The sequence below is a fragment of the Fistularia commersonii genome, chromosome 20, assembly GCF_037954325.1.
Source record: "Fistularia commersonii isolate RoL2024-O1a breed Wild chromosome 20, RoL_Fcom_v1.0, whole genome shotgun sequence".
In the NCBI taxonomy this organism is placed as follows: domain Eukaryota; kingdom Metazoa; phylum Chordata; class Actinopteri; order Syngnathiformes; family Fistulariidae; genus Fistularia; species Fistularia commersonii.
In genome coordinates, this window is record NC_141303.1 from 9,803,539 (window position 1) to 9,818,765 (window position 15,227).

At 44.2% G+C, this 15,227-nt stretch overlaps 1 protein-coding gene across 1 annotated transcript; it reads right to left on the reverse strand.

The window, feature by feature from the left end:
• Positions 1–9,310: 9,310 nt before the first annotated feature.
• On the reverse strand, positions 9,311–14,917 carry mycn (MYCN proto-oncogene, bHLH transcription factor). The gene is made up of 3 exons (XM_086167344.1): positions 14,752–14,917; positions 13,665–14,310; positions 9,311–11,424 (listed from the first exon to the last, which is right to left on the reverse strand). Exons 2-3 carry the CDS (start codon positions 14,287–14,289, stop codon positions 10,655–10,657), a joined length of 1,395 nt encoding a protein of 464 aa, XP_086023470.1. The 5' UTR covers positions 14,290–14,310; positions 14,752–14,917; the 3' UTR covers positions 9,311–10,654.
• Between the last annotated feature and the right edge of the window lie 310 nt (positions 14,918–15,227).

Sequence of the window (15,227 nt, forward strand, 5' to 3'; positions counted from 1 at the left end):
ATCAAAATTAATCAAACATGCTGATTTTGGCATACATGCCTAGTAGCAGAAATATGACACATTGACTTTTTCTATAAGAAACATCAAAGGTCAAAAAGACACACAAGTTTATCATGTCTCAAAAAATATCTGTTTTTCCCTCAGTGATGCACAAGCTCATGAACATCACCAGAGGAATTCAAAGGGTATCCCAGCTGTTTGAAAGCAAAAACAATTTCCTGGTATTGAATTTACCAGGTTTATTAAAGTAGCACGTGGACAGTCTGTTGGTGAAAATCCAGTTCCAAGCTTGCACACAGAACATGCTGTGTAATATAGGGATGCTCATGCTGAGCGCTGACAGACTCATTTATGTGGCAGGTAATCACATCAGCTGTTATCTCTTCATTATCTCCAGTACATATTTTTTCACAGTTTGGTGCATGTGTGTGTGTGTGTGTGTATTTCTATGTCTGTGAAAGAGACACTACAAAAAATGAGAAGATGCTCAGATATGTACGCATCAAGCAGTCTAGTTTTTTTGTTGTGTTTGTGTGTTTGTTCATGTGTGTGTCAGAAAGTGCGTTTGCCCCATCACTGATTCCTATTACAACTCTGGTGGAGACCTTGAGTCTGATAATGGTAATATCAAGGCTGCTGTTGGACATAGTTGTCTGGGCCTTGCCTGAGGCTACTCTTCTCTTGGTTGATGGTAGGGTCCATGTGCATGCGTGTGTGTGTGTGTGTGTGTGTGTGTGTGTGTGTGCGTGTGTGTGTGTGTGTGTGTGTGTGTGTGTTTGAGTGTGTGTGTGTGTGTGTGTCATGGGCACACATGAGTGGTGTCTGGGTAGGTTCATGGTTAATGTTTGTGTGGACTGGCTAGGTGGATGGATATTGAAGCCAGAGGACAGTTTTGTGGGATGAGAGGTAAAGCGCGATTAGGAGGTAAAAAAGAATATATATTCCCCTCCTCCAATCGACTCATTTGCCTCAAGCTTGTGGTATGATGGAAAGAGGGGGGACAGAACACACAGCTGTCCTCAGCCATTATCAGTGATGGATGAAGCCCCGCCAGAGCATCAATGGCATGCCTAGAGCTCACTCACTCGAATGTGTCAGTGTATTGGTGTGTGTGTGTGTGTGCGTGCGTGTGTGTGTGCGCACACACAAGAGCAACAGAGGAGCAAGGACATAGAAAGAAAGAATACCATGGCGTGCTAGGAATATCCTGATGACACAAATTAATCACTCTCAGCATTTTAGACAGAAGACAGAATGAGAGGGACAAAAGAGGAAGTATGTGTTCAATACATTTGCTGTGTACAGCTTCCTTTTTATACAAATTTCAGTGGGTGGGGTCTTATCAATGCAGCTGCTCCAACTGCCAAGCTGATTAAACTTCTGTTAATGCCTCTACCTGTAATGGATAATAGCAGAAGAAAATGCAATATCTGATTTCAGCTCTACACCTCTTGCATACTTACATTATAATGAAACATATGTTCATACAATGGGAATTAATGAAAAATGTCTACAGAAAAACAGGTCCATGTAAGTGCACTTGAAGTAAACAAACTTTTTCACCAGAGCTGACAGTCTTGTAACAAGGAACTTTGTATTTGTTTAAATTATGGTAATGCTATCTCAATTTAAGTGTGCAAAACCTCCTTTAAAGTCTACTGTGTCTCGTCCTCTTTTTTTTTTCTAATTCAAATATGCCACCGTGACAAACATGTTTGGCGATGGTGCAATTTCAGGAAAAGGGCCAGAGATTCAAGTAATAATAACAATTAATTGGTGATTCACAGTTTATGGGATTTTTTTTTTAATAAACTATTTAAAAATTGTTTTTTTCTGTCTTTTTCTAATTCAAAATGCCCTTCAAGGATATACTGGAGAATAACAGAAGATGTTTTCAAGGACAGACACTTTGAGACCTCATTTAAAGAATTTGTGTGATGTAGAAAACCAAATGGAAGTTGAAGTCTACAGATAATCAAAACATGTGCTGATGGCCAATGTGCTAGAGGATGGCATCTGACGTACACGAGAAGGATGGTTGATGCATAAAATCCAATGATGTTCTCCATTCTCTGTTCACCAATTAAGGTAATCAATGCCATGCCTGAGCTGAGTTACCAAAGCATCAAGGTCTCTAGGCCAATCTTAAGTCTTTCAACAGCCTCTGGCTTTTGAATACTATTACCTTATTCTTCGAAGCGTTAAAGCCATTGTCCCACCAAATCTAATTCTTCCATAATTAACCCTATGTGTAATCCCAAGAGCTTGCTGATGGATGTCGAAAATACTAATTTAATCCCCAGCCAAGGTTTCCCTGATTGGATTAGTGTGCACTGACTCATATTTACACAATACTTTTGTCTGACTCAACAGCTGTCAAACACAGAGATGGGCATAGGCCAGCAATTAAATATGCTAATATTTTTTATCCTCTTACACGAACGAATTATGAATGTGAGGAGGCTGGACAGGGATGAGTCAGTCATCCTAATCTGCCAAATCTCAATTTGTAAGCACCCACCCTTTTGGGAAGAATGATCATTGAAGGGCTGAAGCAAAAGAATTGATCTGAAGTGACCATTTTTTGGTCAACAAAATAACAGGCGTTGCTTTGCATTTATATTGGGTTCAGTGCAGAAAAAGGCTGATAATAATAAAACTTTGAATGGCTGTTTGTCTGTAACCCCCTGATTCATCAGAGACATGTGATAGTCAGGCAGACAGGCCTGCAATTGAGTGGTCATGGACCAAAACAGCCTCGGGCCAATATTTGGTTTGATGAGAGGACAATATAAAGCAGGATAAATACGTATTGCACTTTGTATGTAATGATTATACTCAGTGTAAATCATGCCTAGAAACACATGAAATAAAAAAGAACCAGCTGAATAATGAAACTGACAAAGAACCATTAACAATTGACCATGACGCATTAGTAGCAGTTGCTTTGTCCCGCGCACATCTATGATCTATTGTTTAAATCCCTTTCACAGGTCTAGATTTGCCACCAACTGACCTCCCTGTCTCGTCCACTCCCAGTGGTGTGCAGACGAGTGCTGGCCCAACTGATGATGACGGGGGATATTAAAAGACGAGTAACCCCACCGTTTCCCTCTCTCTACGATTCATTAACCCGATTTCCACTGAGCTCTGTCCCACATGTGTCAGAGAGGCACCTACTGAGGATTCTGCCACCCCGACTAGTCTCTGCCCTGTCACAGTCCTGCTTGCCATCTAATAGACAGATAACTGTTGAGAAGTGAGGTTGCCCCTCATGTGTCAAAAAAATTCTATTTGTTTTTTTTTTAGCTTTTTGCCTCAAGCTTGCCCCACTTATTTATCAATATCTTGCTCTCTAAGTTCATATATTGAGCTTCCCACTCAGTTCAAATGTACTGGGTTCTATGTTGCTAATACAAAAAAGAAAAAATCGACTAAACTGTAAGTTTTATATTTCACTTTTAACCAGAAGCTGATTTCCAATGTTCCCAGTCACATATATTGCATTGCAATAAATGCTGTTTGATTTTCAATAAACCAGACAAAGGCAGATCATTTTCAAACAATGTGGCTCGTGAATAGGTGGAGATATAGATGTTTGCGTCTGTCTTCTGTGGAAGCTTAAAATGTTATTTACCCAACAGGAACAGTAAACTGTTACCTACATTTCAAGGGAACTTGAACTGTTGAATTAAACAGAGATACCTTTCTCTGTCTGGGGGTGGAGGCAAAATTATCCTGAACAGGCAAAATGTGTTTAACTCCTCTACCGCAACACATCCTGCTCTCACCCAGAGATCCCGGCCTTAAACAAACCTCCCTAGGGCATTCACAGGGGGATTTGCAGTATACACAGTTGTCCTCACTGGTGCTTCAGCAGGACTCTGATCGTCACTGGATAAATGAATTGACTGACTGAGCAACTGGAATATTTTTTTTTCCCTCCCTTTAAATATTGTTGAAACCATATTTCCCATTGAATTATCATAAACTGACGAACTATCAGAAACAATGTAGTCATTTCAAATGATTTTCCAACCTCTTTTTTTAACTTGAGGAAATGACTTGCAGGGCTATCTTTTACATGGACGCTGAACACATTCACACCTGGAAACTGCTCAGTTTCATCTGCTGGCCCCCAAGCAACTCCACTGAAGCGACTGGGGTTAAGGGCCTCTGCTCAAGGGCACCTCAGTGATGTAATGAAGGAGAGGCATGCTTTGTACTTTCTTCAAACAGACATTAAACAGTAATTTCCATGAGAAAATTTACACTGAAATTTCTGACAACCCTGTGAACTCGTATGATGGCTTGCACACCTGTAAGCCACTTTAAGATTTCCTCCACCAAGATTAATTATGATCAGGACAATGCTTTGTTTTATAAAAGATGATCAGAACCTAATACAGCACAACAGCTGGATGAGAGTACACCTACGGAGGTCCTAATGTTCTTAACTGGCAAAAAAGTTCATTCATGTATCAATTTTTCATCCCTTGTGAGACATGGCTCTCCATGTCCACCTCCCTTCATTTGTATACTTTTTGCCACCTCCTCCTTTTATGACACAACGGCCAACACATGTACAACATTTCACATACTATGACTTTTACAGTATATAGGGTAATGGTGAAGGTGTTTCAAGTAATGGGTTTGGACTATTAGAACTATTTAAATCACACCAGTCTTTTACCCTAATTACCCTTTTTATTTTAATGTTTTCCCGCTGTTTACTGTCACCCCGTAAAGCAGGTTAAAGGTCAGACTCGTCCAAACTCACCAATCCACAGCTGGAACCGAATGACGAGTAAATCTGGCCTCGAAGTATGGAAAGCATCAAAAATGTACTCATATACAGACTGCCACACATGGTGTCTTTTCCTTCCAACAATTTGATAATGATTGATAAACAGTCATTGGAAAGGTTTGTCAAATATAGTAGCTGAATTGCCTGCTTTTACACACAAACTCATTGATTGCTAGCATCAACCACCAGGGAGTCTAGAGGGTCTGTTTAAGCCTGAGGTGACAACAGCACTCCACAGTTAGCATCAACAATCAATATGTCTTTCATTGAGTTTTACATCACTACTGAACAGTTTACTCGCCTGCCATCCATTTAGACATGCCAGCCTTGTGCTCAAGGTGCACACAAAGGACGGTTTAGTTTAGACTAATTTGGATCGGAGGCAGACTTCGTTTATTGGACCAGAAAACCATTTGTTATGTGTTTCCTCTGGAGGAGCAGTCATGAATCAATCGTGATACTTGTGCACATACACAGAAGTGCCCGGTGATTACTCCAAATAAACACACACACAATGAGATAAATACACATGAACACAAAGAGTGCACAAAGAGAGTGCAGGAGAGAGAAGTCACATACACATATGCCTTTGAGCACAGCCATGCATTTAGATAAACAAATGAGATATGCAGTTGGTTTAAGATTGGATAGAAGGTGTTTTGGTTCATAACTTGGCCACTTATTAATATGTGGACATGTGAATTTGAGTTTTTGTAGTACATCAGTGTCTTTAAATTGGGTACTCAGCAAAGAGCAGTATCAAAGCTAATTTGAAGTTTTTTGCGAATGTGAATTTACTGTTCTGAAGTCAGTCGTTAGTGCATCATTACGATAATTTTGTTGTGTGCCCACTGCATCCAATGAGTAAATGAAATAACGGAGGTGTACATTTTCCTATCCAAAAAAGTTTACGACATGTCATCAGAATAAATTCAACCAACAGTCCTCTTCATTAATATTGTTAATTGATTTAACTGAATTTTCTGTGAAAAATGGATTGGACACTCTGCCAGTCCAAAATCCAATTCAAAAAATGTTTTCTTTGTTTTTTGTTTTTTTTCATCAACGAACCCTTCATTTGAAAGTGATTTTGGGTGGGGAATACAATTTGATTTATGAAACTAAATTCAAACTCCATTCAAGAAACTTAGAAGCAGTTTGTAGCTTTTGTAATTTGTGTTACTGTTATGTTCCCTTTTTGTAGACCTCAGTGTAACCTGTGTTTCAGAAAGTCTGGGTACAAGCCTCACATCTTTAAAATAGCAGACAGTTGAGGACAGCAGGTTCTGACTAGATCTAGGGATGCGTGGCACTTGGGTTGTTGGATATCATGTTATGTAGGAGCTCGGACATCGGCAGAAACTGCAAGGACACTTTGCACAGCGGGCCCATTGCCAGAAACTTGCCACAGAACAATGACTTGAAATACCACGTATATCAGTTGACAGGCGAGCAATTCAGTGACAGATGTACATACATTACTGGTGTTCAAAATAAATAGAGAGGAAGGATGACTTGTAGAAGCAAATTGATGCCAAATTTCATATGCTAACATACTTCAACTGAAAGGCAAACTAAACAGTGTTAATATATAACATAATTAGTTCCAAACAGTGGCTTTCACTATTCTCTCTTTGTATTTGTTTTATTCTCTCTCTCCCCTTATCCTGTTCCGATCCTTGCTTTTCTGTCTCTTTGTATATGTCCCTCTATCTTCCCCTCTATTTGTCGCGCTCACTTTCTTTTTCTGGGTGTTGTGTTGCACAGCCAAGGCCGTTTCTTTAACAGAACACACTCTTGAAAGGCTATTCATGGATTCCTCAATGAAACCCTATTACATTTGTGCATGTGTGTGTGTGTGTGTGTGTGTGTGTCTGTGTGTGTGTGTGTGTGTGTGTGTGTGTGTGTGTGTGTGTGTGTGTGTGTGTGTGTGTGTGTGTGTATAAGGAAGAGAGAGAAAGAGAATGTGAGAGATGAGGAAAGAAAAATAAAAGGGGGAAAGGTATTTTGGGGGCCGTGCTACAGTACCATCTGTATGCAAATCTCCTCAGACTTTGGTAAACTCTGATCAAACACTCAGGGTTCCTTTTCTCTCCCTCCCTCTCACCCTGCCTCTCTGTCCACGACGTGCTCTGCAATTACTGTAGCTCCACAGCTCTTTGTCAGGGCTCCGTATTACTCAGCTAGGGCAATGGGTTCCCTCGAGGAACTGCCCCTCAACCTCAAACACGCCACACACACACACACACACATGCACAAATTTTCTGCCCCAATACACCGTCCCTGAATTGTCTACAGATCCTCAACCCAAGCATGCACAAGAAACACACACCATTTCTGAGCACCTGCGACCACACTGGACCCCTCAACAGATGGTGACATCCCCTTCTCACGCATTCACACACACATGCACACACACTGCAGATAGCAGGACTATTGGCAAACACAGCTACAGGGTTGACGGGCATGCCTTTGTGCAGAGGTTGGGCACGTTGTAGGCACACACGCACTCTTCTGTATGCACACACACAGCATTCATTGTTTACTCCATATGGGAAGGTTAACATGTTGAATACAGATCTGGTGTCCAACAGGACAATAGAAGTGTTGTGGCAAGTGTTGACAGTTAATGGCGGTGGGTAATGAAGATCTCAAAACAAATTACACAAACACACAAAACCTCAAACATGCCACATTATCTCCTGTGTAGCTTTAATGTCCATCGGTCAGTGGGGTGTAAGCCCATTAGAGTTGTCGTGTGTGTCTGGGCGGAAGGATAATAAGTATTAACCAGGGAAAAAGCCATGGCCATATGTCTGTTTAACCTTGTATTGAAATTAGCTTTATTTTAGAGCGGCGGTAGCTTGATAGCAGTTGAAGCGTGTTTGACATATGAGGAAGGCAGAGTGTGTGCAAAGTTCATTTGTGTATGATTTTAGGAAAATGACTGAGGACAAATGACAGTAGACACACTGACTGTTATTTGTCTGTCTACTCTAATTGTATTCCTCAATTTCTTTAATTAATTTTGATATTTGATATCTGATGCAAAGTGTTATTTTAATCAATTTTCATTTTTTTTCAATCTTCCCTTACTTTGCTGAAGGGACATTATCATCCATGAATTTGTTTTCATCCTATAACCTGGCAGGATAAGCCACTCGGCAGATGGCAAGGGGGAGTCCCATGAGAGGATACAGTCGCACACACATTACAAAGACACCAGACTCCTGACACGCACACACACACACACACACACACACACACACACACACACACACACACACACACATACTGTGAGGGTGCACAAAGAAAACAGACCCACCAGACCCCTGTTATGTAATCCACCAGTCCCACTCCCCCACCAAGAGGCTCATTCTTGGGTTGTCTCAACTCCAAAACAAAGTCATCAGTCTTCATGTAGCCCTGTGCTCTTACACAGCGCTCATACCTCTAAGAGTGAACCTGCTCTTCGGCATGAAAAGAACCGAAACTGGGGTGAGATTCTTACTGTGCCATCAGAAGGAATCTTCTCAGATGGGTTTTACGGCCGTATAATGCAAGGCACCCAGGCTTTTTTTTTTTAGGTAAAACGGATTAATCAAAGTCATCAACAATGTGTGTTTTTATGTCATTTTAATTCCCTTCTCGGCAAGTCTCTTTCTTTTCCCCTCTGTGAACATGCTGTCGTGCTGAATGGCTACTCAGACCGTGGCAACAGATTTCTCTTTCAGCCACCTCCAGAGAACGCCTGGCCAGACTCCTGAGTGGCACATATTTGGGCTAAGGCCCGGTGCTGGAGGCACCGAGTAAAGGAGGAGAGAGGGGAGGAGAGAGATGAGAGGAGGTGAGGGGAGGAGGAGACCAGAGCCATGTGGCTGATGTTGGTAAACAGTATCCAGCCTTGTCTTGGCATTGTGGCAAGCGGTGCACCACGTCAGGGATATCAGGCACTCGGGCCACACACAGACCAGGACAAAAGGTAGACACACATACAGACATTTGTATTCATATACGCACACACATGCAGGCAGAAATACACAGACTAACAGACAAATAAAAGACTCACTCTCTGTGTCTGCCACTCAGCAGCTGCTCCTGTTTCCATGGCAACAGTCTGAACAATGTCGGAAGAGCTGTGTTTGTGCGAGAGGGAAGTGGAGTGTGTGTGTGTGTGTGTGTGTGTGTGTGTGTGTGTGTGTGTGTGTGTGTGTGTGTGTGTGTGTGCGCTCTCCTGTGCGCTTCAAGTGTGTGTGTGTGTGTGTGTGTAGGTGTGTGTGTGTGGGTGGGTGTGAGAGGTACGGGAGGGGGATGCAGCCGCAGGGTGCAGAGACAGAGAGGATTCAGAAGACACTCTCTTTATTTCTTTGTCAGGATGAGTCTTTGAGAGTAACAAAACAAACACAGAAATGTAAAATGAAATTGCTAAATAAGCAGAAAAAGGGACAGCTCTGATGAGAGAATGCACTCAGTGTGACAGTAAATCATCCAGTAAGATGGGGATTTTATGATGTCTATTTATTTTTCAAAATGAGGTATTTCAAAGTGCTATGAGTTGCAGCACTAAATGTACATTTTAAAAATAAAAAAAAAACAAAACATCTTATATCCGTATACCCAATTCTATGCACCCAATAGTTACAAAATATAGACAAGAAGAAAAAGAAAAAAGGCCAGGTACATGAGGATAGAACACATTTGCTGTACAAAAGAATTATCTGAGAGGAAAAAAATGACAAGATAAAGTGATATCTACTGAGAACTCATTTTCATACGAAAATATAAGTATCAAATTTAGTATGTATCAGGTTCACACTAAAAGCATAAAGGTGTGTAGAATTAGTAATATGATACAATACAAAGAAAAGGATAGAGAAAAAAGCAATATATCATTATATTACAAAGTTTCACGACTCTCAAAAATTGAGGCCTTACAGTACTTTCAAAGGTATATAAACTTCCAGTCTAGTTATTGGCAGCTTCCTGACATGTATAAAAAACCAAGGACAAATTTATTACAAAACAAGGCAGATCTGAGTGTATCTTGTCTGTACACTATTGTTATATACAAAAGTGTCGGCTAGCAAGGTGCACAGTTATACATCCACTGACTTAGTTTGAGCACCAGTGTGATCGAGGTGTGAGGGGAGAAAGAACCTGTAGTGGCATTGTTTATGTGACCCATAACGCCTCAGTCGTCATAGTCTCTTCAGATTTTGCAGTGGTGAAGGCAAAGTAAGCGTGCACTGCTTCTGAACGTGCACTTTGAACTCTCCAAGCAAAGTGCCCTTTAACACCTGTCCCTGTGGGAATCACCTGATTCCAGGCTGGTGTCACAGTGAGTACAAAAAAATACAAGATACAAATAGAAATTATATAAAAGCCTCTCTCTCTCTCTCTCTCTCTCTCTCACTCTCTCCTTCCTCATTCATTTCTCTCATTTCTCTTTTAGTGTTCCTCAATGTGACTGGATTGAAAAAGTAAACCCTAAACATTCTTAACGTCAACAAATGTGCAAAAAAAGTGGCGGCAGTGAAAGTCCGAGCTTCCCTCCAGAATAGAACTCCTCCTGGCCCCAAAGATACTGTGTGTTGGTGTGTGAACACAAACGTCCTCTGAGATGCTGATACTGATGTGTGTGTGTGTGTGTGTGTGTGTGTGTGTATGTGTGTGTGTGTGTGTGTGTGTGTGAGCTCAACGGATATGTAGGGGCCTATATGTCTGTGCTCAAGTGTTCAGGCCCATATGTAAGTGTGAGTCAAATTCGGAGTTTCAAACAGACTGGGTTGAGGCAAGGGGTGTCATCCTGGGTATATGTGAGTGTTTTGGAGTTTTAGATGTTGTCTGTTAGCGAGTCCTAGCCAGCTCCAGCTTGCGCATCAGCTGCTGCCTGCGAGCCTGCAGCCTGTCCTTCTCCTGCTGGAGCCTCATCTCCTCCGTCTCCAGCGAGCTCACATACTCTGTAGCCTTCTTCAGGATCAACACCTTTGCCGCCTTCTCATTATGTGCTAGCTCTGGCACGTGGTCACGCAGTGTCAAGAAACTGGAACGCAGGTCATTGCGGCGCTGGCGCTCCAGGATGTTGTGGTTACGCCGGCGCTCGCTGTCCTCTGAATCAGAGCTACCGCGCGGGCTGCTGTCTCCGCTGGTGCTGCGCTTGCTGCGTGCGCCTGATGTGCTGGACACGGTGCCGCAGGATGTGGAGGAAGATGAAGAGAATGAGGAGATGGTTCTGGTGGGAGGTCGTGGAGCATCTGTTGTCTTTTGCTTCTTAAAAGGTGGTGCAGGGTCATCGTCTGAAGCGTATGGGGAGGGAGCTGCGTAGTTATGCTGCTGCTGGTGGACAGAGCTCCTCTTCAAGATCAGCTCCTGAGGAGCTCGACTGACGAATCGACTCCCTGCTCCCGATCCAGAGACCTGGCCTCTGTTTTCTTGGCCCTTGGGATGCACTGAAATGGGGACAGCGCTTGTCGCCACGGATGATGCTTTGTTGATTGTGGAGCGCCTCTTTTCTACTGTAACCACATCAATTTCCTCCTCATCTTCCTCCTCTTCCTCGTCTTCTTCCTCTTCTTCGTCTTCCTCCTCCTCCTCGTCCTCTTCATCGTCATCTTCCTCTTCAGGGAGAGAAGAAGAGAATGTGAGTGACTTTACACAAAAAGCATTCTTGCTATGTCATCTATGTGTTCCAGCAGGTGACAGGTATTTATGTGCGAGTGTGTATGAAAGCGAGATCAAGAGAGAGTGTATGTGGGATGGCGAGTGTTGCTCAATGCTGTTTGCATAAGCAGAAACCCCTTAATGCTTAGTGTCAGTCACTCCTCAACTAATCTACTGTGCAGGTGTTAACACGTTCAGTCTCACTGCTTAACAGACAGGCAGGATTCTGCCTTTCATTCTCTCCCACTCCCTCCAAACTTCTAATCTTCTCTGGTGCAACCAGACAGTTTCAGTCTGATGCTTTCCATCTATCAGTGCAGCTCCAGTCGTGCTGACTGAGAGATAGCAAGCCGAGGTATTAAGAACTTAACTTTAACTTTGACCCCCGGAAGATGAAAAAAAAAACCCTTCTCTTTCAGCCGAGCTCTTCATCTTAATACCTGTACTGAAATCTAGGGGAGCAGCTGAGACTTATCATCAGCTGGCACCTTTGAAGATGAGAGGAAGTGTCCAATCACGGGACCAAGTGTGAGGCCCAGTTGAAATGTTTTCATGATGATGGCTCCCATTATCAGCACAGAAGCATCTGAAGAGTGTGACATTTTACAGCTTATACTAGCCCACTTCAGACACTGATGCACCAATGCTCTCTCTCTCTCTCTCTCTCTCTCTCGCTCTTTCTCTCTCTCTCTCTCTCACAAACACACACACAGACATATACGCTGGGAACACACACACTGTCTGGCGTTGCCATCAAAACAACGCTGGGCACAGCTGGGTTGATGAGGAGGACAGGCCCGCTTTGCCACATGTGAGACTGATTTAGCTGTTTGGTGTTTTGCTTTGTGGAACAGCTCATTTACGGAGGCCAAGATGAATATAAATAGGAGAAGGCAAAATCCTTTATGCTGAGATAAAATGTTAATCTTTCTTTAGATTTAAAGTTTCTGTTCACATGGTCAGTGCTTTCCATTCCAGCTACTTTTTGCACATTTGATTTTAAAGTTATTTCACCACGGAGGTCACCTGGTGCCATACACCGGGGAAACTGGTTTAACTTCATAGATAAACCCACATTACAGCATTGTCAAGCTGTCTTTTATTAAAAGGAGCGCGGCGGGGAGGGTGTGTGTGGGGGGGACGCGCAACACAAAGGGCCAGTCTTAACGCTGCGTGCGGCGGAAGAGCATTGGCGCGGACACTGCGCGGAGGGCGGCGGGGCGGCAGCAATCGGATCACCCCACTTTAAGACTCGGGGGCTGGAGTGGCGCCAGTGAGACAGCTGTCGGGATGGAGCGCTTGTTCAAAGCCGTCACCCCTTAAAAAGAAGCAGCCAGGGCCCTCCTCCGTCCTCTGTCTTCGCAGTGGAGGAGGTGTTTGGCAAGGCGGCCCGCGCGTACTCTCCGTGCCAAGCTGGAGGTCTTTGTACTACTGTTTCACTGCGAAAACACGCTGATAAGGACTCGTGAGTGTTTGTTTAGGAAAGTTATAGGCAGTTGTAGGTAAATGGTCAGTTGGTGGGCGTTTAAAGAGTCACATGAATCATTTCAGAATGTACAACATCCACAGTTGCCGCGCTGACGTGCCGAATGGTGTCAATGTGTGCGTAATTCTCCCGCTTTGTTTGGGTTAACTGTGTTGAACGGTTGCAGCCAGTATGGCACACGGCTCAGGGCGCACAAGAAGTCACTCACTGAGCCTACATTGTTCCCCTAATTCACGTCTTATGAAGGTTCTCGCAGAAGCTCATCACATTATTGGACAACAGCTTCTCGTGTGCGCGCCTGTCTTATTTGTTTTGGATGCCAACTGAGCGCAGTGAGGCACACAGTCCCCATTTTACTGCCATCTGCCGGAAGAAGAGCCCGCGCGGATTACATAAACCGCCGTTCACTGTGTCACTGCTGGCGTGCGCGTGCGCGCCACCGTCTGTGTGTGAGTGTGTGTGTGCGTGTGTTTGTGTGTGGAATGTAACGAGGTAATCCGATTCTGGGCCAGTCATATGAAAAAGCTCCAGTCGCTGTAATTAGGTGGGATGCTGAGGTCTTATTAGAACAGTTATACTACTATTGTTGTTCATCGCCATGCCATTTGCATTCGGGCTTTAGCTGAAGTTCCGTTTGTTTTTGTTGTTGTTGGTGATGATGTTTGTGCTCAGGATGGAAACAAAGACGCGATGACATCTTCCGAATCTTACCAGAGTCGCTGGGAGCGCTTTCGTGGGTCGTGGATGTGTTCACAGTCATGGATGAATCTCTGCTGCTGTTCTTCTTATTGACCGGGAAAGGGAAGACCACCGCGGGGTCCACGCACTCTGACACGGAGTTGCGGGTCTCCACCTCAGGCTCCTTCACGCACATGTTCCTGCCGCCTGCCGTGGCACTGGAAATAGCCTTGCCGAGTTTCTCCGTGACCGCACGCTCTAGCTTTTCTCTGGCAGAGAATCCACTCCACATACAGTCCTGGATAATGAAACTGTTTGGGTTAGTATCCAAGGCTGAACCGAACAGATCCCCATCATCCGATGCCCCCCATATATCGTCCTCGGGCAGGAGAAGCAGCTCGGAAGCCCAGTCCAGTGGGTCCCCTAAGCCGAAGCCCAGGGGGGGCGCCTCCGGTGAGCCGGACGCCGGCTCCCCCGGTAGCGCGGCTCGGCTCGGGGAGAGGGGCGGAGTGGGCAACAACTCGAATTTCTTCCAGATGTCCTCCCCTGGTGGCGCAGAGTCGGGACCACAGAAGTAGAAGTCGTCCTCATCCGGGTAGAAGCATGGTTGTAAAGAGTCAAACTCCAAATCGGAGTTTTTACTTATGATCGCCGGCATCCTATCCCACAATCGAGAAACCTGTGATGGAACAAAAGATGGCTTATTGTCCGAAATGAAAGACCGTCCTTTCCCATCCCCGCTCTGAGAGCTGTTACACCTGAATACTGAGTCAAAGCCCACACACAGACACGCAGTCTGCTCCCCTGCATTCCACACTCAGCCCTACGTTGGCTTAAAAAAAAACAAAAACAAAACGTGCAAATCTCACGGCGGAGTGTGCGTAAAGGTGACCGTGACCCACAAACGGTGCGTAACCACACACTGGCCCGTAACTCAACAGACAAGCCGGTGATGTTAATGGGATGCAAAAATCTCCCCCTCCCCAAAAAAATTAAAAAAAATCAATTTAAACAATTAAATCAGATCAACTACATTTTTTTGTGTGTGGAAAGTAAAAATAAGAAACAAACAGAAATGGATTGAGCAGAGAGGGGGTGGGGTGGGGGGCGGGATGCTCACCTTGTCCTGGCTTGGGATGAAAACGTGCGAACCAGTTTGCGTGGTAAATGGCAGTCAATAACAGACACAGACACTAGGTTTGGTACAGTCATCGACTTGGGGAGCACAGACAGTCCTCTGACACTCACCGCTGCTGGCTGCGGAATTATACCCTGACTCCTCCCTCGCAGCCCGGGGGTGGGTGGGTGGGTGGGTAGGTGCGTGGGGGTGGAAGGGGGTTGGGGGAGGGCACGGTCGAGGTCTGTGATTGTTGCGGCGCGGGAGAAAAAAAGCTTGCAGGGAGTGCTTATCCAAGGTGAATAATAAAAAAATAGACAACACTGACAGCCAGAACGAAAGGCGCGGTTACGAGAGAGAGAGAGAAAAAAAACGGCCAGGAGAAAGGAGACAAAAGACAAGAAGCTGGATGTGCAGATAAAACACTATATTGATAACCGCGGGCAAACTGTCTTTTCTCTCGCCTCATCTTCTCCGCT